The sequence below is a fragment of the Fulmarus glacialis genome, unplaced genomic scaffold (assembly GCF_000690835.1).
Source record: "Fulmarus glacialis isolate BGI_N327 unplaced genomic scaffold, ASM69083v1 scaffold18075, whole genome shotgun sequence".
Classification (NCBI taxonomy): domain Eukaryota; kingdom Metazoa; phylum Chordata; class Aves; order Procellariiformes; family Procellariidae; genus Fulmarus; species Fulmarus glacialis.
Genome location: NW_009212551.1, coordinates 38,026 through 61,808, shown reverse-complemented (window position 1 = coordinate 61,808; position 23,783 = coordinate 38,026). Strand labels below are relative to the sequence as shown.

The window sequence follows — 23,783 nt, the reverse complement described above, 5'->3', positions numbered from 1 at the left end:
GCTAATACCACTCTTCACAATCTTCACAACAATTTATGGTCTTTTCAATTCTACCAGTAAGATTTATAAAAAAACCTCCATTCTGTTATGAAGTTTTTTTTTTTTCCTAAAGACAGATCTATATATTATGTAGAAATCAACAGCTGTAAATACAAGAAAATGTTAATATAAAGCAGAACCTATTTAATGGCAGATTTTCTTTGATTTGTAGTTATTTAACATAACATTTATGAAGAATTCAGTTATTCATGAAAAGTGGGAACTTTCATAGTGCAAACCAGTGCACTATCCATAGTGCAAAGAATCATTTTTGTGCAGAAGATGCCACAGGGAAGCACCAACACATGGATGCTGACAATAAATGTATGAACACCGACAGCATAACAGAACTGAGTAAGTGAACTGTACTCAAGAAAATAAGTATTACAGCTTGTCTGCATTACTTTCTATATTTGTTTTGATGTGTTTGGAGATGAACTTGGTAGAACAACACAACTTCACAATTTCACTTCATATTTTCATGATGTTCTCCTTACCAAAAATTGAACAGTTTCAACACTTGGTGTCATTGAGGCAGACAGTGAACGAACAAGGGTGTCTCTGAATACTTAACATAGGCAAGATGCAGTAATTTCATTACAGTATTACCAGCACAAAAACTTCCCCTCCAATCTTTCTTCCCACCTTTTCATAGTATTTGACCTCGTAGTCCAAGATGATCCCATTAGGATGTTCGGGTTCTTGCCAAGACAGAGACACGCTGTTCCTGGATGTCCTGTCTTTCCTTATGACTGTGATGGGGGATGGAGCTGTAAAGGGGATGGGGGGAGGAGGGAAGAGAGAAAAGCAAACTGAGTTTATCTCTGTTCCAGTCCTTGGCAAAGAGTATTGTTTCCATTTAAAAGACGCGTGAGCATAGGTCTGGACTTGTATCAACATTCAGCAGCTGGATTATAGTCCTAGTACACATGCCTTAAAGCATACTGGCCTCAAGGAAAATGAGCTGAGATTTTTTGTTCAACTGGCGGACCAGTGGCAAGACAGCAGATGGTTTCGATCTGCTACTACAGTGTAAGCAATGAAATACATTTGATATACTAAAATAGAGAACAAAATAACAGTACTACCTATTTGTTATAATGCTAAGTATTATCATTACCAGACTCTGCAGAACTCTGATAACATTTTCATACGCAAGTGTAAAATGGTGCCGGGATGGATTATGTACAAGGAGCTCCTGGCATCCACGGCTAGTAATAACCATCAGCATACTGCAGAATTCAGCCTCTTTTATAACATTATTTGGTAAGCTCTCCAGATACAAATTGCTCCCATATACACTTCTCCTTTACCACATTTCTTTGAAAATGAAATTTGAAGAGAAAAATCTAAACTGCAAAATAACCTCATTTCTGATCTGTATTAATCAGTTAGGCATAACAATTGATTGCATGCCACAGACTCACCCACCACCCAAAACTTGGAAGTACGATCAGCATTATGGAAAAAAATCATAATTACTTAAGATTCTTGAACATCAGTTCAGCCTTAGACCACCCAGCTCTATGCGCTGCTCCAAGACCAGGCCTAGTTTCCTGGACTCACTGAAAGCTATGCAATTTTTAAAATTATTTTTTCTGTTTCTTTTGGGTTGGCTTCCCACTCCAAATGCTTCTCTTCCATGGCTTTGGCCAAAATTCATCAGATGAGAGCTTACAGATCACACATTAAAGGTCGTAACTGCATTTTTTAAAAAAATCTTTAAACAATAAACAGCCTTTTATCTTAACATGTAAAACAAATGTGTTTATAAGTTCAACATTGTGCTATCCTAATAAAAAGGCTCTAGCTGAGCTAAACAATTTCATTTCAGCTGAATCCTATGAAGCTTTTACTGTTCAAATAAAACTAGTTGCACTTTACAGGCATTACACATTTGCATGCATTAGCCAGTGCCCTTTCTGTTTGGGTTTTCATTCCTGCAAGAGAACTTTCAAAAGCCAGGAAAAAGAAGTTTTAATTAAAATACATTTTGGAAAATTCATTCTGTGTTTGATTTTGCTGAAATTCCATCAAAACATACCTTCTAGTCTTGAGTCATAATCTAAATGTTGACATCCTCCTTTAATTGAGTAGAGCATCTAGAAAGCTACATACACCTGCACATGCACATACGTATATACACACTTCCACATTCATTCAGGGTTGAAACACATCCTCTAAGCACCATTTTCTCATGTCACATGGTTCACAATAGCTTTCTGAGAAGATTAAAAAGTTGCAAAAATCTCCCTTTTCTTTTTTTTTTTTCTTTTTCTTTTTCTTATTCTTATTTTTTTCCCAGCAGGAAAAAATTATCCTGAATGTAAATTACTGAAATCAGATTTTGGAGGGTTTTTTTGTGGTTTTTTTTTTTGTTGTTTGTTTTGTTTTTTTAAAGTAGAATGGAAAAGAGTCTCGTTCTATTTCACTCAGACTCACCAGAGCTATGCTTGCTGAAGAGCTGAAAAGCATTAGGGCAAGGTATACAGAACTGGTTTGTAATGAACATCCTCCAGTAATTCCACTTGAATTTCACTCAGGCACAAACCAGTGCTAACGCCAAAATACAAAGTGGTTAGCTGGCTGGACTGCTCTACCGTAGCCAGCTCTATGTTAACTCATATACACATGCTTGCTGCTTTTATGCTCTTGTAAGTCATTTTTATGTCTTCTTTTTAAGTCAAGCTATTCATCTATTTTTGTATGTGAATAGATTGCCAAGCCCAGTACCCCAGCTGGTAACACTTCCCATTAAGGTAACATTAATACAGATTTTATGAATAATTAATATATGATTAACAGAAATGGCTCTTCCTCTAATAAATTATGGTAATTTGTGCTATAACACATTCTCAGGGTAGGCTGAAATAATCTTATATGCTCCAATACAGATGTGCTTTAAAAAAAGCTTTCTTCTAACACAGCGTTAATTATTTTGAGCTCGTTTACACACATCTCTGCAGATGCTACCAGTAACTTACCTCACAGCAGTTTATTAGAAAAGTGTCTGCTCTACAGTTATCAATAACGTTATAAAACATTCATATACCTTTTCTAATCCCTAGGGTTCCCAAAGCTGCTTAGAAATTATACATACAGAGTGTCTGGAAGAGAGAGCATCCCACCGCATGGGCAAATGGAGGGGAGATGGATAATCATGGGGAATACAAAGTTTCAGGCACCTTTAATCCCATGCACAGAACAGATCCGAGTTCTGCAAGACAGCGCTGCACGCCAGGCCACTCTTTCTGAGCTATGGAAATTATGTATTCCAAATCTGTTTAAATCACCATCTTACCTTAACTATGTGGATTACAGAAGTTACCTAGTTTTAAGGCATTAATCTTCAGCGCATAAAGGAACAGTGTCTTCAGATGTTTCGGTGGTCAACTATTTATTTCTAGAGGATAAACCACACTACTTGTGTTCAGAAGGGAAGATATGTGTTTGTAACTTAGTTTTAATTTTTAATCTTGTATATATTTTTTTTTCATCTTGTTAAACTATCTTGTATATCATCTGAGCATTTTGATTTTGAAGCACATAGGATGTTAAAAATAAAGACTCAATATCTGGGTATAGATTTCATAATTTTCCTGCTGTTCCCATCATCTCTATGTGTTCACATTGGACTTTACAAGCAATAGTTGACTTTGATCCCCCTCTATGTTTCTGTTGACAAAACCCTCACAAGAACCTCTTCCAGCAGTTCCTCTCCTGGCACTATGTCAGGCTTACAGCTCTTCAAAGCACAGGTGAAACCGAACTGTGCTGTTCCCGGGATGATTTCAGCAGCGGGACTCTCCTTCTGCAAAAGGTGGAGTAGAGGGGAGCAAGGATAAACCTTGAAGTGAGCATCCCCGACAGCCAGCCTTGCAGACCCCCCGCGGATGGGGGCAGAGAAAGGAGCCAGGATCCTGTGCCTGGAGGGGCTGCCATCCTGCACAGCCCGTCACCGCTGCAGCAGCAACCTGGCTTTCCCCAAACCAGACTCCGCTGTACGCCGAGAGACAGAGGTGGCCTGGCTTTTCTGCTGTGCCTGCTGCCCTGCACAACTGATCTCTCTCTCTGGCTCTCTCTTTACTAAATTGTTACTTTGCCTACGCCAAGAACTGACGCACGGGATTGACTGATGAACACATGCCACACTTTGGTTTGACCAAGATGAGATAAAATTAAAATATTACCAGCACAGCACATGGCGTAACCTTTCTGTGCTGGTCTGCAAGAAGCTGGACTGTTAAAGTTTTAAATCTTAATGCAATCTTTTTTGTTTTTCTGCTATACTTGTTAGATAGGTAGGTTTGAAAAGTGGTAGAAGTCCTTGAACCCTAATTTAAGAAAACATCTTGTTCAGATGACTTCTAAGTTTACGCTTAAATCTCCTGCAATCAATGGATTTAAGACACTGTGAGAGTTAAAGTAACCTGTACGTATGTATTGTCCTGCACAGGACAGTCATATGACTACAGAGATGCCTTCCTGACCTACGCCCCCAGCTCAGGGCTGGGGTGCAGTTGGGAGGCATAACTTGACATTTGGACCATGGAATTAATTTTTTTTTTTTGTATGCATCCCTAGAATACAATGTGGTAAATCAAACTTATAAACTGTGTTCTAAATAGCGTCTAAGCAGAAGTCAGCCTTAATTTCCATTTTGTAACACAACTAATCCTCCCTTCCCACCAGAGAAGCTCAGTTACTGTATTTTACTATTTACCTGAAAGAGTCCGAAAATCCAGCAAAGAGAGAAACCACAGTTAGAGGAAGTTAACATTATAAACCATTAAACAATGAAGGCATCACCATGAGCAGCAATGCATATAGTCTTTAGTCTTCTGTATGAGGAAGAGAGAACCAAGAGCTTCCTGTTTCCTGAAAAGCATTAAATAACTACAATAGGATGAGACTAAATTCAAAATCAGGCTACAAAAAGGAACTTTTTGTACTTTGTATTTAGAATAGCCATTTTTCATTGCAGTTCCAGGATTTTCCTTTCTTAAATTAAAAGACAATTAGATTCTGCAACAACAGAACAAATATTTTAAATGTCTGCAGCTCCCACTGAGAAAAACAATTTTGTACTATGGGTTAGCAAATAATGACGCATTATGAAGCTTTTTAGGATAAATTGAAGCTTTAAAAATTATGTTAAAGCATCAATAGCAACACAAAGTTAAGTTAAATTAATTTATCATTTAGAAGACATACATTTCAAGGTAAAACTTAAGGAGAGTACTTTTTTAAACTAAGAAGTTGAATAAACGCTGTTTCAGTGATTTTTTGATAAATCCTGGGGCTCATACACTTCTATGTATTTACATTTTTATTGGTGTTTTGTTTAATGTATTAGTACTCTTAACTTCTTCACTGAATAAGTGTTGGGGTTTTTTATAATTATCCTTAGGCTTGTGTGGCCATACATTAAGAGGTTTAATCTCAATAGTCACATGCAATGCATGTAGAGGCATTTTTATGCATCAGATGGTTACTATTTGTCTGGTACTACAGCCTAACTGGTTTATGACTAGTTTAAGCAGTTAATATGAACATTCAAAACTCCCTAGAGTTACAAGGGGAAATGTACTTTGAGCGCTCAATGTTGTTAGGTAGCATTTGTGACAACTGGGAACGTGGATGTTGAAAAGGTAACAAACGCAATGATCCAGGGAGCTTAGACTCACAAGTGTAAAAACCTCCTCAGTCATGACTATTAAAGGTGCAAGCAAATAACATGAAGGATCTAGCAGAGACGACAATAAAACTCTGCTCAAATTGATTTCCCAGTGAAACTGACCCCAACAGATCATTTGTTTTCCTCTAGTTTAATAGCAGCTGTATATAAATCTCCTTATTGACTTTTTCCTTATTCCTTGGTTATTGTTCTCACATGTGACTGGCTTACAGATGTAGATATATACTGGAAGAAAATTCTCTGTCCTGTGACAGAGAGAACTCAGTATTAACCTTGGGAAGCCATGTGTGTACAACTGCTGAAACATTTAGAGTCCTGTTGTTTCTTGCTTAGGTCTCTAGATCACAAATTAAATTTTAGGGAAGGATTTCATTCTAAAATGACCATGGCCTGCTCACTTCCAGTTTTTGCTTGCAACCAGCTATCAGCATCAGAGAGTAAAATATTCCAAGCTATGCTGAAAGACGGTGATCAAGAACATATCTGAGCCAGCAGAACTGACTGTATTACCCAAATTGCAACTTCTTCTGCTGAATAAATGGAAGGCTTGTTCCTTTTTTCTTTTAGAAAACTGATGATTTTATTATGTAATCATAACACTGTCATCTGATGTAATGTATACATTTTCTTTAATGTCTATGATGCCCTTAGGATGTAATGCGGAACAAGAGCAGTAAATAGAGATCATAATCTGAAAATTAAATCTGCAGCCTCTGACAGTAGGATCCACTGGGACCCAAACCCAAATCTGTGAGTCTTAGAGGACCAATGTCCAAACCACAAAATTATCATACAAGTCGAAGTGGAAATACCAACGTTTGAACAAACTGATCCCTCGCTTAGAGGCAGTTTCTCCAGAAAACTGGAGTCACATCTGCCAAGTCAGGATACATGAGAGAACTTACCCCGGTGCAAGCATTAGGCGCCCATGCACGGCTCAGTCAGGCACTGCTCGTGATGCTGCACGTACACGTTTCACTCAGGCAACAACAACCCAACATCTGGGTTTTTGCGAACCAGCCTTTTCCAACCATTCCACTACCAACCAGCAACCAATTTGTGAGAGTCCTAAGTAATGACTCGCAAATCAATATAACGATGTCACATCTCCATGGCATGATCACATCAACATGATGCCTGCATGAACTGCTACACTTGTCCTTGGATCCTTTACACCTCCAACATCTAGCCTGTGGATTAACAGCTAAGGGGTGTATTACAGAAGCCTGCTCACAGAAAGCAGGAGTTGCACTATTTTAAACCTTCTCTGATCGCGTGACTATTTCCTTTCTCCCTCAGGTGCAGCTAGAGGCGCTGCCTGCCCCTGCGGGGTTGTGCTGAAGCACGGCTGATCCCACAGGCACATTCCAGGGAGGCTCAGCCAGCGCTGGCTCCCCAGGTGCCTCCCGGGAGGCAGGAGGAGGAGGAAACAGTTACACTTTAACAACACTTTGGAAACCTGCTAAACCCTACACGCTCCTCTTCCAGATACAATTACCCACCTCTGCAATGCCGCGCGCAGACACAGTCCTTTGCCCTTTAATCTCCAGGACACGTAGTTAAAACTAGCACAGTACCTGTGTTTGTGTTCCTGCACCTTTTCCTTGAGCTGAAGCAGGCTCAATATATTTTTTACGACTTGGGCTGTAAAATGTCACCTGATTCTCTAACATCATTAGGCGACTGTCAGCCAGCAGGCAAGGCACCCTCCCTGCGGCCAGGGACCAGGCATTAGGGAGGAGTCTAGCCATCCCAACAGCAAGAGGCCCACGCCGGCGTGCAGGACCCTCACGCTGGATCCAGGCTGGATCCTGGTAGGATGCAATCAGAAGGAAGTGGGTGAAAAGGTTCCCAGTTTCCGGGAGAGGGCTATCAAGATCCCGGCATTTACACGTATCAAAATGTGGAAGGAAAGAAATAGGACAAAACTTTAAGGACAAATAGAAGCAGACTAACTTTGGACGAAACTAAGCTGTGTGTGGGAGCTGTGTATGTTTCTCTCAGAAATAGGACAATTTTAAAGACGGATTTGTTCGTGGCTATTTTAATGGATGACTGCCTGCATTATGGCAGAAGTACCCAAATGCTGGTAGACTCCAGCCTGTGGTTATAGACTGCAGAGCGGCTGCTGGCATTACACAGGTGCTGTGAAGGAAAGGCGGCAGGGAACTGGAAAGGGGAAAACAAGCAGCTTCAGCCGGCATTACACTAAAAGGCAGCTGCTTGATTTTGCTCTCAAGTGCGGAGAAAGGCAACCTTCTGGGCAGCAGCTGTCACTGGACAACTGATTATCAGAGCTCATTTCTCACTCTTGCAAATAAGTTCTAAATTAGAAGCAAACTTCATTAAGTGTTGCACATTCATGTTCTCATTTCTCCCTCTTTTTATTAAAAGAGATAGCAAATACCTTCCACAGAGCAAACAAAATGTTAGACTTGCTCATATGTTTAACACGTGTGTAATAAATCATGGAAATGCCATGTCCATTTGGGAAGTATCAGGCTGCACAAGACACTCGCTTCAGAAGCTGAAAATTATGGTGCCATGGTGTTCACAGCTGTTATTTCAGAGAGGAGACGAATGCCATATACGCTTTCATAAGGATTCAGCCCAAAGGTACTCGTAAAACAAATGTTATTCTGTTCTCTGTTTGAGATGGTGACGGTGGGAGCTTCGCAATACTTCATACTTTTCGCTGAATGTGTTTAAGACCGTATCAGTTTGAAATAAACAGTTTTGCTTTGCCTTCCCTACCCCATTGTTACGTTACTTTATAGGATGTTAAAGCCTCAGGCTTCCTGGTGTGAAGTTTTCAGAAAGAAGAATTTATTCACCATGCCCATAACATCAATGGTCAGGTGCCGAGTAGGCTTTCCCTTTCTGTGAAAGTTTAGTTATTTCCTCAACCAGAGAAGTCCTATTCACAATTTAAGAAGTATACTTAAGAACCATCTCTAGAAATGCCAGTATCCGAAACTGGAAAAGACAATTGCCCTCAGATAAGTAATTTATGATACAAAGTATTTCTCTCCTTTTAAGTAATCACCAAGAGCTCCTGAACTGGTCTGTCAGTAAGTTCCATCAGAGTCTTTTCAATCTGGTCAGAAAACACTATGAATGGAAACAATATTTCTAAAACTTCTTGCCCTGTCGTTCTTTGGTAGTTTCACAGATGTCTTTGGACCAATTGCTTTTGCAAAGGTTAACCAGGACAGGAGAATCCCTGATGGAAAATACTTGAAAGGTGATCACACTTTCTTTTGGATTTGGGGATGATTTAACCTTTATTTTTGTTTGGTTTTAAACATTTTCTTTATACATAGAAGCATAGTTTACTAGAAGGAATGCTAGAAAGAAAACTCTTTCATACCTACTCTGCTGTAGAATTAGACACTGCAAGAAAGTAAAAAGAAACAAAGAAATATAACTTCCTTGGGGGATTTCTGATGTCAAGCTTACAAATTCTGAGGATGCCCACTTCGCAACACTGGGAAGTTGGCACTAGTGAGAAGAAATAAAGTCTTTAATTTTCAGAACAAGGTCTACTGGCTTCAGAGGGTACCTGTCTTCACGAGCAGGCTGACACATCCTCAGGCTCAAATCAGCTCATGTAGTTGGTGTGAGTCAAACCAAAGCTGCATGTATGTGAAGACTGTAACATGCAGGGGTGCATAACTTTGAAACTATAATTTGGTTTTATATTAAAATGCTTTTAAAAAAATAATTATTACATTAATAATTCCCATTGACAGGAGTAGTCCCCAAACCGACAGAAACAAGTAACGTTTTTTTCCCAGCTGTCCCCAGCCTGCAAATTGTCTAGATGGAATAACTTCAAGAAGCAGGGCAAGTTGACAGTTTTGTTTCCGATCAAGAGGAACACAGACTATTTCCCTCAGTGATTACCGAGAATGCTAGCACAGATAAGGAAAAGAGAGCCAGAAGTCTAAGTATTATTTAACTGAGTGCTAAACTTCCTGTTTACCCACATTCCTTTATTTTTACTATTTTACCAAACCAAGATTCTAAATGAGAATCCACACGTAGCCTCATGTTAAAGACTGTAATAATGCAAGTAGGGAAAACCATCATCCACTGAATGCTGAATTCAATTTCACCATGACCTCTGGAAAAGGTAGCTAAAAGCACTGGAAGTGAAAAACTAGCTGAGCCACAAACTTCACCTGCAGACTTTCTCTAAGGTCAGGAGCGTTCACATGAGGACTGTGTGCGCACAGAAGAGACCAATGTATGTCACAGACTTTGAAGCCTCGGCAGAGCTTCCTTGACATTCAGGGGAAGAGGGATCAAAGGCTTTGCAGCCAGAACATCTCTAGCTAATAACAGGCTATGCACGGAGTGACATTGTTAAAACACTTCCCGTTTATATCCCTAAAGGAGGAGTTTTATTGAGTTAAAATGATCCTTGAATAGCCTCTGGGCTGAACTATAAAACACATTTGAAAAGCGTAAAATCTTTATTTATGCCAGGAATGTTTGAAACTCAAAAGATAAATGTCATTCAAAAACCAAGCATGTCCTAGGTATTCAGTACATAATGGGGCACAGCTGTAATAACAGTCAGTGAACCAGAGACTCCCTACATCATGTCATTAGCTCACTTTTAATAAGTCTATCTTCTTGTGGAAAGAAAGAGATATATCATGCACCAAACATCTGTGGCTTTCTCAAATTGTCTCTCTTAGAAGACAGATCTACTTAAGGGACCTGTCTTGGGACATAGATTGTAAAGTGCACACAACCCTTTCTAAATATGGATTTTATTTAAACAGGGAGCATCACACATCGTTTGCAAGTTGCTGAAGACAGTACAGTCTAGCTTAACAGAATAAAGGCCGAACATATAAATAGCATCACAGTTCCTGCAAGTAATCAAAAACATATATTGAAATAAAGCTTGGTGCTCAACTTGGTGCTGAATTTATTCCCTTGAAGCCATAGATTTCAGGCAAATAAAATTCTAGTTCTGAGGAGGTTTTAACAACTTTTCCTGGGAGCCAAGTGGGTCTTTGCTTGCAATGGCACTGAAAAATTTACTGATTCTTTCTCATTTCTTAAATGTTTATCCCCCCAAGCGGAAACTAAAGGATGGCTTGAAATTTTCAATCCGCAAATGACACATGTAGATCGAGATATTACAAACCAGCTACATCTACCCTTTAAGACTCTCCTCCCAACGATCCTAATTTCTGTACCTAGTGGTCAGTTTTGTTCTCAAGTTTTTTTGAACAATTTTCATCCTGGCCCCTTGCAAAAACTCCACGGTGCCTTATCGGTTACCTTCTCGCTAAAGAAACTTACGCCTTCCGTGTTTCAAAACTGCTAGATTTGACAGCTAATACATTTAAGAAAGAGACAGAAAGAGGAGTAAAAATGAATTTGATTCAATGTATGTAACAGACTGGGCTGTGTGTTCACACCTGAAGAAAATATCTGGTTGATGTGTTTTTACCGCATTGTTATTCATTAAGCTAGAAAAAAAAAGAGAGAGAAAAATGGATTTCTGAGTCAACTTCCAGACCTGATACTGCCATACAGAAGTGCACATGCACAGCTACTATTGGAGTCATCTGTTTTCCTACACCTTTTCATGCGTGGGTTAAAAGATTATGCAAGATGATTAAACAGGCTACACGAATTGTTCTGCTTTGTGGGTTTTAGAAATACAAAAAATAAAAGGAGGACACTCCTGATAATCAGACTACTGCTCTTCTAGGGAAGTCTGAGATGATATAGGGTATATCTGGTTTTTTGTTATTCTTTATACTATAGCTGTGTGTAGATGCCTCGGTTTGGATCCAGGGGCGGTTATTCTCTTTAAGCTTCCTATATGAAGAGAGCCATACAGAGAAAGGAATCAACATTTTACAAGTGCACAACTGAACTGTGGGGGGACCAAAATGCAGGTTTAGGCACTTTTAGGCACTTAATTGAGGAGCATAAGAATTTTCTATAGTAACTAGGAAAAAACTGACATCTCCAGGTAGAATTTAGCCCACTAAAAGCCTCCTGCGTTTCCTTTGCATTTCTTTCTACAGCAGGTTAGTCGAGATTCCTATTTATATTCCTTTTTTTTTTTTTTTTTTTGCAACTATCTGAATCCTATCTGGATTGTGTGGAAGAGCTGGGTTAAGCTGAGTTTGAGGGATTCTCTTGTTACATGTCCCCTTTGTTCCTCTCCTGATGCCAGGATATGCGACAGCACAAAACTCTTTGGAATTGATTTAGTACTGACACTGGCTTATTGTAGCTGAACTCGGTTGGTACCACCATTCGCAGCTCCACTGTTGAAACCTTAGTTTACAAGGCCTTAAGTTCTTAAGAACTAATCAAACATAAAGCTATATTTAAAGCCATTACACTGTGCTTTGAGTGATTAAAAGAAAACAGTCTATTTTATTATCAAGCAGGCATGCAGTAAAGACCTGAGGTATGGGAAAAAAAAAAAAAGATTTGGGCATCGGCACGGGTATATTTGGAGAATACAGAAAATTTAATTATTTTCACTAAACTTTATTGCTAATAATTATTTTGCTGGAACCTGGCCACTGAATCATATCGGAAATAATACAAGAGGTAAGAGTTCAGGAAGACGCACAAGCAAAGTTGGGGTTTGGAGACAGAATATTCAGCCTGACGTGGAGTAGCTGCTCTATTCAGGAAAATGCTGTCACAAAAAGAGGGTCACAGACTTAACCCCCTTGTTCCCACCTACCCTGTACAAGGTTTTGATTTTGCTCATTCTCTTTGCTCTGCCCCTGTGGCCCCTCCGGTCTAACCTGGAAAACTGGATTTGCTACCCTACATGGTGACCCAGACCCATTTCAATATGGTACATAGAAATTAAAGATAAAACTGTAGACAAGCTCTCTTGGGACAGCAGTTAATATTCTAGAGCTTACACAGTTCTTACAGCTAGGAAGCCCAAAGACATCTTCAAACATAAATTATCTGTCTCCATAGTAAAACTGTACTAGTGTAATGTAAATTTGTTTATAAACTAATTTGTTCTGATCACTTCAAATCCCAAATTAATTTAACATGAAAAAGTAGGAAAAAACTAGTTCTTAGAGTAACACACGTGTGAGTATGCAGAGGTTTGCAGTAGTTTAACTGAAATGCTCACATGCAATTTTAAACCGTTTCCCCCCATAATCAGGTATCCTAATATTCACATGGGGAAAGCTAGTTAGCGGAAAGTAGGTCTCACTTTACTCACTGCTGACTCCAAAGGGGAGTATAGCTGTTTGCTATAGCACTGCAGCGTACAATAATGCTGCACAATACACAGAAGAATAAGACTGGATCCTGCAAGCTCTCTAATGAAAAAGCTTAGGAAGGAGGCGGTAACCCACAGGCAATTTAACTAAATCAAATCTCTCCCTTTAAAGCCATCTAGTCTTATGGAGGTATTCTGTAAAATAAGCTAATCCTACTACAGTTTTCCATATTCATGTATGCATAAACTTTATGTGCTGTGACAAATGGTAAGAGTTTTGAGGTTATCATTGCTAAATACAAAAGGAATGACTCAACAATATTCTCCTGAATTTCTTTGAAGCAGGGATGTTGAGGTTTACAGCCCCTCTGCACCCATAGGTGCACTCTCTCTCCAACCTAAGTGTTTACTCCCCCAAATTTCATTGAGAAGGCTTTGCTACAGGGATGAAAAGGTCAGAGTTAAAAGAGGACAGTAATTACTGATCAGTCCCTTACCTGGTCTCCTTCCAGTTGCCACTATCCTCTTTGCACACAATCATCACACATGGATTTGAGGTGGAAAGGGGCCTCTGCAGATCACCTAGTCCAACCCCCTGCTTCCAGCAGCGTCACCCAGAGCAGGTTGCTCAGGATCTTGATTAGTCGGGTTTTGAATACCTCCACAGATGGAGATACCACAATCTCTTTGGGCTACCTGTTCCAGTGCTCAATCACACATAGAGTAAAAAAGTTTTTTCCTACATTTAAACAGAATTTCTTGTATTTCAGTTTGTGACCATTGCCTCTTGTCCTGTCACTAAGCACCACTGAGGAGAGCCTCGTTCTGTCTTCTTTACACCCTCCCAATCAGGCCTTTATATACATTGATAAGATCCACGTGAGTCTCCTCTTCTCCGGGCTGGGCAGTCCCACTTCTCTCAGTATCTCCTCATATGACAGATGTTCCTCTCCTCTAATCATCTTAGTGACCCTTCACCAGTCTTGCCTCAGTATATCCATGTCTGTCTTGTACCAGGTGGCGGCTAAGCTGGACACACCACACGCGGCCTCACCAGTGCTGAGTAGAGGGAATGGATCACCTCCCTCGACCTGCTGGTAGTGCTCTTCCTACTGCAGTCCCAGATGCTCCACCAGGACCTCCAGATCCTTTTCTGCAAAGCTGCTTTCCAGCCAGTTGGCCTCCAGCATGTACTGGTGCATGGGGTTAGTCCTACCCAGCCACAGGATGTACTCAACTACAGGAATGCTAAAGGTTAACATTGAAAAGAGCATGCTGGAGGAAGCTCACCAGAACTACTTTCGGGAAAGTTAGGAAAATACAAAGACTCTAAGCTTCTTCAGAGTGCCAAAAAACATGACTGATGAGGAAATGTTCTGTATCAAATTTTACACATCATCTTATTCAACTTTGGGACGCAGACATAGAATAAGAATTCTTTACAAACGAACTCTAACATCTTCTCCAGGTAAAACTACAACCTTTAAAGGTAATGGCAGTGAATGCTAGTTGTTTCTGACTTAACTCTTAAGCAGTTAAATACATTTTAATCATTAGGTATATGCTTATATCCAAAAGACTTATATGGATTGTACTTACACACAATTATTTGTTAAATAGGAAGTGCAGCCCCCTTCAGGAATATAGCAAGTTTTATTTGTTATTTTTCAGTTTGGGACCTCCCCAAGTTTCAACAAGCTGAGGATGCTTTCAGTATTTTTTTTGTTTTACACAATAAATACAGCAAGAACTGTATTTATTATTTATTAGACATGCCACTATCACATTGTTTGCATGAGTTTATAGTTGCTAGAACTAACAAATACAAAGCTAAACAAAACTAAGCAAACAGATTTTAGATTAAACAAACAGAACCACTTCTTGTATGGCGAACCTGCTCACCAGATCTGCCGGGAGGAAAGGACGGGGATGGCACTGTGTGTGCTGGGATACCAGTGGGATGGCCAAGGCTTCCTAAGACCTACCTGACAGATCAATATCTGCTAGTGGTACAGATTTCTGCAAGTTCTGAAAGTTCTCCTTGTCTCCTCTAGATTGCAAAGATCACTGCAGAGAACATCTATTTAAAGTGCTGTTAAGTCAATTAAGTCCTTGGTTAAAATATTAATCTTTTTGCTCAGCATTTCTGAGTCATACTTACAACCTGTATGACAGTGTGTGATACCATAAAAGCAGTGATAGGACAGAAAACCTGTTACTTTCTCACACAGCATCTGCAAAACATATTCAACTCATATATGTCCTTGACCCAATGGCTGTGTTTCGCGTTGGAAAACCTCCTCCCTCATTTTTGTAAACTGATTACCCAGTAGCACAACTGTGTTGTCCCTACCAAATCGTAGTCTTTCTTCAGTGAATTCCATACTTTATTTCCATTTACAATCTCCTTGGGCTTCAGCATGAGTTTTCTGCTTGCTACAGCCCAAAGGCAGTAAATGCAGAACTGCCCTGACGGTGACTGGATGTCTTTTCCCATCGGGTTACTTATAAAGCTCCAAGGAACAGATAACTTTCTGGTCTTTACAGATATTTATCTGTACCTGCATCTAAAAAAAAGCCCATAAACTGTGTTCAGAAAACCCAGCGAACCTAGAATATCCATGCCCAGACACCTGATCATGCTAGCAACAAGCCAGGCAGCGTGGCACAGCTGTCAGCCTCCCTGCGTGGCATATGCACAATTAGCACGCCACCTCCAGGGGTACCGAATTCCATATCCTCTCCTGCAGCAGCCAGTGACCCTTTCTAAACAGGGTTGATTGGTGTTATTAGAAGATAACATCTGCGTGGTGCAACATATTGATGTGAGGTGAGAGCTTTCTTCAGGCAGCAGCAGAATGCTTCAATATAATTCAGAGGAAGCTGTATCAGGTGGCAACTGAAGGCATGTATTACAATGCAATCTAAGAGGATGATCAACAAACTAAGTTAAATAGAAACGTGTGCCCTTTCTCTTTTACTTCCACACCAAAGACAGAGAGACTTACAGGAATTAGAAATATTGCAGTGTCATACCTGTCTAGCCATATTTTGCAAGAGACTTTTTTTTTTTTTTCCCAAGAGATGTCTGCTCATTAACCTTCACTGGAAGGGAAGGAAAACAAAGTGCAATAAAAGCACAGCAAAAGCACAACAGGCCAGACAGTTGGAAGAAAAAAAACAATCCATTTTCTGAAACTATTCTGAATTTCCCTCAATTCACGGGACTAGATCTTGGCTGTACAACAGTTTTGTACTGTAAAATGTATTATCCTTCTTGCACTCACAGCAGCAGCAGAATCAGAGTCTGTATGTTTCAAACCTTACAAGTGACAATGAAGCAGACCTTTCCTTTACTTCTAGACCAGGTTTGAAAACTCTCCAGGAAAATCTTATTGAGATTGTTAGTTACAGACTCTAGAACTCAGAATCACTGTAAAGGTGTCAGCGAATTTTTCAGCAACATTTAAGCTGACCCTTTTTGTGTGTGTATATATCTACATGTATATGTAAATTACAAATATGTGTATGCATGTGTGTATATGATCTGTTTACGTACGAAAATGGAGCTGCTGTGCAAACTGACCGACTCCTAACATATCAGCTGAATTTATTTTAACACACTCTGGCAGATCTCCCAATTGCTGCATTACAGAAAATTAGTGCTATGCACGTTCTGATCTATTACGCTGGTGATGGATTCATAGGCAGAAATGCCCATGTGTACAGTGAGAAACATGGAAAGAAATGTTTGTTCAATTTTTAGCAGGCCTTTAGAGCTCAGAGACCCAGCAAACGTAACGCCAACCAATGCCTGTCTTGAACTGAGTTCATCTGAAGTAAAGATGTACAATGTCTGATTTTTACCACCAAGAGAACTGCCACAAAAATCACATTTTTGTCATTAGAAAATATAAAACATTCTGCAGTTCTGCCTCAGGCTCTTGGAAAGTTACATACTTGAAAACCAGTGTTTTGGGTGGGTGAGGAACATTCTGCAGAACAGCTTTCACTAAGCTGGGATGGGGCCCAACGGTGCTTGAAAAAAGCACATGGATCCTGAAAATCCAGGATTAAAACTGCAACTTCATCATACCCATTGCAAGCGTACAGGCCTCTCAAATCAAGGTTGGCAGAAGTGAAATAGCCTGGATTCAGGAGAGACTGAGGAGATCCGGGTTGTAGGGACCTTCCATACTTCAATCCTCTCTCCAAAACTCGCAGCCTACTAACTGACATCGCTCCTTCTGCAGGCTTGCCAGAGGCTCTGTCCCTAGGATCCGTCCAGCCGTACTGAACCGTATCACCCCATGCGATACCCCACCCACAGAACAACCTCCCAAAGCAATACGCCTCTCCTACTTCCATGAGTCCAGCAGAGCTCAGTCATTCAACCAAAGCTTTATCCAACTGGTGGATACCTCTGTCCTTGAAGGGATGTATCTAAAGTCAGACAGCACAAATAATAGCCCCGGAGTCATGTCTGGCCTTTGGTCTCTTCCAGATCCAGCTCAACGGTGCTTTAATTCTTTTTTGAAATGCCCCCCAGTTAAACCCTTAATTATCATGTAATCTAAGATCTTCAGACTTTCTCCCCTCACCCCCCGCTCAGGTGTTTGAGTATGACATTAGCTAAAAATATGCTTCTGGTGTGTCCCTGTTGTGATCTAACCAGGAAGGGAATGCAAGATAAATTGCATTTTTGTAATTTTGCTTTAAAAGATTACTTATACACATATTTAAGGTCTAATTTTAGCAACTTGCAGAACTTCTAGGGGAATTCTAATACAGTAAACCAATCAGCATGATCAAGAGATAGCACAATTAAGCCTGTAGTAACCCACACCACCTAAATGTACTTGAAGCAAAAAAGGGCTATGCATAAAAGTAGAAAACAAACAAATCGCTTAAGCAGCCTGTGGGTTGCATTAAGCAAAGTTGCTATTGCCAGAAATGCATCTACTCTGCCATGTCACAGGAACTGTGCGTTCCAAAACAAAATCAAAATCCACCTTGCATCGCAGTGCAGAGGCTGCCAGCTCTGGGCCCTGGGGAAGGACACTACAAAGCGGGAGGCCTCTGCAGAGAAAATACCTTTCACTGATCCTAGACAGTTCATTCTATGGAATGGCGCCAGGTGATTTCTAACTGCTACGGCTGAAAGGCAATATCTCCAGTATAAAAAACAGAAGAAAAGAGATCAACTAAACAAAGGCTGCTCAAGCCGCTGACACAAATATCCCAAAAATATAACTATAACAGTAGAAAATGGTTTGGAACGGACATAAAATGCAAGTTTCAGAGCTGAAGTCAATGCCTAGATGAGCAAGAGATCATGAGAAGATCTTTCAATTGGGTAGATTCACCTCTGTCTGCCTACTGCATAGTTAGACAGTCCTCCAGAGCATTTGGAAACGTAGTTACTGCTGTCAGGAAACAGTCTGTTCTCGCATTTTTATGCCTCCCACTAAAGCTGATCCCTGATCTGAGGAGAAGAGATATATCCTCTATAGTGAAAAACATTGCAATAACGTAGCTCACTAGGAGAATGTCTACTTAGAACAATGCTAACTCGGTGTGTGCTTTGAGAAAGACAGAAATGTAGGTATTTTGGGGATGGGGTGTGGGATGGGAGGAGGTGGGAGAAGACTTACTGCACACACGCATGCCTTCAGTACAAAGCTTCCTGATGGTGAACCACATGGAGCACAACTACAGAAATTTCAGGATCTAGTCTTTCTCTTCACTGGTAAACATTGCTCCTAAAAAAATGGTACCTAAACAAATGCTAGAGAAGAGTCTAGATTTGTCACATCTTTCAGATAAATGGAACCTGGTCAAATGAGAAGCAAATGATAGAATAGTGCAGCAGTGACAAAAGATCTGATTTGACAGTCAGGGCATACTGTTGTGCTCATGCAGGGCCTCAATGACTTTATTAAGTTTCCACAGAAGCAGAGCAGTCGCTTTGTACGCTATCAACTACGACACCAGGACCTAATTCAGTATTCAGCTCCACACCCCCATCATGTTGGCAATAATTCAGAGTTGGTGAGACAACTTGTAAAGGAGGGAAAAAAAAAAAAAAAAGCAGTGTTTTAAACCTCTCTAATTTAATGTTAGCTTTTTGTGTGTCTAACATCAAAGCATTTTTTCACTTTTATTTAATCAAAATTAATCACTAAGATTACTACAGTAATTTATGTTGGAGATTATTGAAATGAGTGTTTTATTAAAATCTGCTTTTATTAATAAAACACATTCTGGCTGAGGAATCATGTGAGCCTGATATTAGAGACTATTAACTGGGAACTGGGAGTTAATCATAACAGTCATGCTGCCAGGTCCTTTGACAGCAACACACACTGGGTTTGTTTCTGCTTTTACTTTTACAAGCATATTCAAGTCAATTAGTTACCCTAGCACACGAGCGGTCAGAGTAACTCCTGTAAAATAGGGAAAGGAAACAAAGGTACATACATCTCAGTAGTTTTGAACAAAGAAAGGGTAATCAGAAAGAGACTCACCAGCCTGATTAGTTGTGATGCTGACAGCAGCAAATTGTCTGGAAAGTGTGCTCAAGTCAGATACCCCGTTGACTGCATCAATCTCAAAAGTGTAATTGGTATGTGCCAAAAGGTCCACTACTGTCACCGTGGTGTTGGTGAGTCCAGTCTGACGGGGTAAGAATCGCACATTGTCGCTACACGGCTCACACATCTTGATGTTTCCTCCACATTTTTTGCAAATGATGTTGAAAGTGACATCTTTCCGACCTCCGGTGTCAAGAGGCCAGCTCCAGTCCAGGATAACAGACGTCTCGTTGATGTTAGAGATAACGTTTCTTGGAGCAGATGGTGGTCCTGTAAAAGGAAACAGGAAATCAGGGGGATGAGATCTTCTGTAGTGCTCTAAGATGGAAGTTACAAAATACAAAAGTCAAAACCATAAATAACAAAACTCTTCTAGTTATTTCCTTTAGAGCCTCCTGAAGTATTTCACTGGACCACAGACCTAGACTATCAAGGACCATGTTTTGTTATAGACAGACAGTACCCTCAGGGTGCAGTTGAGGATTGAGAGCTGAAAATACTGGTGGCAATTTAAAAATCCTAGCTCTCCTTCTCGAGTCTGACAGAGAACAAGAAGGAGAAAATGAAAATAGAAAGACATAAACCCAGCCCACCAATTTTTAGTAGCCTACTACTGTCCAACATGTAAGAAGACATGGGAGGCAGTGGATGGCTGACTGCAGTGGGACATGAGAGGAAGCAAGCAAGCTGCTGAGATACAGATGGAGGAGCAAGAATGATAGCCCCGAGCATAATGATGCTACTCACTGGTGCAAGCCATGGATGGAGGGTCTTTCTCAGAGCGAAAGTAATTCTTTTCACACCTGCAGTTCAGAGACGCATCTTCATAGGTAGAGCTGTGAGGTGGGCATTTGGCACACTTCACGTTGCCGGCAGAGGCTTTGTAGAACCCAGGTCGACAAGCTGCAAAATAACAGGAGTATAGTTTTAAATTCCATGGACACCTCCTCAATTTTAACATGTGACTTTGCTACTGCTCTGGGACCTATACATATGTAGATCACATTTTGCAGACAGTTATGGTCTAAAAATACAGATTTTTCTCATAATGAGAAAGCTGATGGAAATAAAACCTCTTGGTAGAACGGAGCTCTTCATGCATCAACTTGGATTTGTATTTAATTTTGCCTGGAAAACAAAACAGTGTATTGCACCACTAAGAAGAAACATTTTCTACGTTGCATTTTGAGAACTTCACTTCTGGTTATCTTCTCTTCTGGTTAGTTTACCAAAACATTGGCCCTATCCTGCATAAGAAGCTAACTTTATCATCTCTCTGCTGCCAAGATTTGCTTACAAGGGCACACTAATTGTAAACTATGTCTCTTCAGTTAAGCAGGACTAAGCAAGCCAAAACCAAAAAAATAACCTGAACAGTGAAAGATCTATTCCATTTCTGAAGGACCATGCATCAGGCTGAATGAGCTGCTTCTGATACTATCAGGAACTCGCATGGTCTGTACGAGGAGGATGTTTTTTACATTAACCCAGTCCTCTCGGGATGGTGCTTGAACCCACAAAATCTGCTTCTGAAAAACTCTGGGTGGTGGTGTTTCATGAACACTGGCACACTCCCTTCGTTTTGACTCCTGTTGCATCTTAGACTGATTCAGGGCCACGTCTGCATAATAAAACAGCCTTTGAAGTAAGTTACAGAAATGAAAAATTTAGCAAATAACTTTTTATGAAAACCCATGGAGTGAAATAAGACTGTTGACTTCTTTCCACCAAGATGATATCTCCATGTGAAAATAAGAAAAAAAAAACAAACAAACCAGGAGAACAAAACTAGATAAGAATCACCAGACTCTGCTGTTCAGCTGCTGCTTCCCCCCAAGACACGCATCCTTCTCCAAATGGAATTTACCAAGTAACAACATTCTGGCTGACACTGGTCACCTGCAGGTCTGTGGTCTGTACTCATACCTACAACCCCCATACACAAATGGACAACGTAACAAAAGGGAGCACATCTTAAAACGCGTTCACCTTTTGTTACACTTTGGTTCCAAAGCAAACACTGCCTAATGCACGAGCACACTAAGAAAACCCCAATACATTCTCATTACAAATACAATGTAAAAAAAAGAGTAATACAAAGAAAAACATGACTTCTTTTTGCAGACAGTTAAGCTTAGATAAAATCGCCCAGGACCTGTCACTGAATTAAATGCTAATTTGAAGCCAAAAGAATGGGTTCACCAGTCTTAGCATAAGCCGAAACAGGGACACGCTTTTCGGTCTTGCTTATGGAGATGAACTGATCGATAAACGTAGTATAAAATCCAAGATACAAGACTATGTGGTCTTTTGTGTTCATTCATGCACTGCCCAAACAGAAAAGCGTTTGGATGGGCAGCCTGAGGTGGAAAAAAAGTCGGAATAAAAATCCCAACATCTTTGTAAGTGATGGAGGTGAGAGGGAAGCTGCAGCATTAAACGGGACGTTCAGCTTCCACGTTATCGTCCATAACCAAAACCTAACTGAATATCAGGCGAATCTGTTGATTAGTTCCTGGTGCCAAACACCTGAGTGAAACGCACTGGCAAGCAGAGAGAGAACAAAGCCCCGCGCAGTCGTATGCCCTACTCTGAAACATCTTAATACAGGAAACCCTGCTCACACTGCGTTGAACGCGGTGTGAGAAGCATGAAACGTTTCACAGGGAAGCGCTAATCTCGGCACTCTGCAGCGCTTCACAGCCCTCGCGAACCAAGGCGCCTGGCTGCAGCTGCTACCCCCGACTTCCACGCTCGCAAAGCAGCTGGGGAAGACACCTCCCGCTCCAAGTTCTCTCCTGCAAGCCCCGAGGACACAATCCCGAGTTTGAGCCTCTGCGGCGTGGGCCCAACAGGCAACCTGTGAAAGCAGAATTGCTAAAAACGACCCTGTGGCGAAGTTCACAGAGCCTAACGCCAGCCTGCCTGATCTGGCACAGCCTGTCCTCCTTCAGCCAGCACTCCGTGTGTTTCCGTCTCCTCGAAGGCTGCAAGGGTGTTTGGGGATTTCTGTTTAACTTGAGGAAATAACGAAAACCTCAGCCTCTCTTAAACAACGCCACTAGGAGAAAATGCAGCAGGAAACAGGCTTTTTGGTTTTGTTGTTGTTCCTGCTGCAGCCTTTTAAGACTCAAATCTCATTCCCTCCCAAATACCGGCTCATGATATGCGTGCCGTACTCTTTGGTCTCCCTCCGGCTGACAGAGGAGCCTCAAATGATTTTACTGTCTCTGAGCACAGCACGGCCATTCCTGGCCTGAAGACAACGAGCCAGGCAGAAATGAACAGATGCCAATCCCGCTCTTACCAGCGCTAGTAACTAAACAAACACATAAAGAAACAAACATCACACTACATCTGTCCAGATATTTACGCAGCACTTTCACCAAAACTTCCCATGGAAGCTCACTGCCAGGTATTAAGCTCAAATGGTTTCACTGAACCATATCTACTCAGCTTGAAGGGAAATTTTTATATTTATGGGCAGGCATACACAAGCCCAAGATGTATTTATGAATAGAGACAGCATAATTTTTTAAAATTTTTTAGTAATTTTATATACTAGTTTAATGTAAAGGTTGGAAGACGACTAATAACCTAAAACTGAACCTTTGTCATATTGTTGGTCTTTCTACAAGACACAATTTCCACTGCTGATTAAGCATAATTTATTCATAGCATCGTAACACTTGAGCATTAATTTACAGCATGGAACTACAGTAAGACTGTTTATTTGGGACACTTTCAAAGGCCCTGCCACTGACATTTTAATATGGCAATGAATTTAACATAAGTAAACAAGCTTGCGTAAGAAGCAGACAGATTTTGTGGGGTGAGGAAGAGAAAGGAAGGAATCAAACTGCTCCATTAATAAATGTCTCCTTCATCCCTCAGGTGGAAACTCGTAGACCTCATTTAAGAAAAGGTGGTGGTGGTGTGGGGCCAGAGAAAAAAGGAAGCAGAAAGGGGAGCATGCAGGAAGCACCCTGGTAAAACGAGATCAGGCTTTTTTCATTTCCAGAGGGACAGGGATTTCATCGTTTCATGCTTCCGCTATGGCAGTACAGAGTGAGCAGTCGGGGCCGGGGGGATGAGCCTGTCGGATCGCTGCTGCCCTGGTATGCCCTAGCGAGGGCATCCCAATCTCGTGTCTTCCCCTCAGGCTGTCTCACGCTTTCTGTCTTTGCCTGTCAGACCAATTTAAGATTATTCA

The 23,783-nt window shown here is 40.7% G+C and overlaps 1 protein-coding gene across 1 annotated transcript in view; it reads right to left on the bottom strand.

The window, feature by feature from the left end:
• The window catches only part of EPHA3 (EPH receptor A3), a 75,956-nt gene extending 55,425 nt beyond the window's left edge, over positions 1-20,531 (bottom strand). The window contains exons 1-3 of the mRNA XM_009577926.1: positions 20,318-20,531; positions 19,505-19,840; positions 685-809 (exon numbers count right to left, since the gene is read on the bottom strand). Of these exons, the coding sequence (XP_009576221.1) occupies positions 685-809; positions 19,505-19,840; positions 20,318-20,531 (675 nt within the window). The remainder of the gene's footprint in view (positions 1-684; positions 810-19,504; positions 19,841-20,317) is intronic.
• Between the last annotated feature and the right edge of the window lie 3,252 nt (positions 20,532-23,783).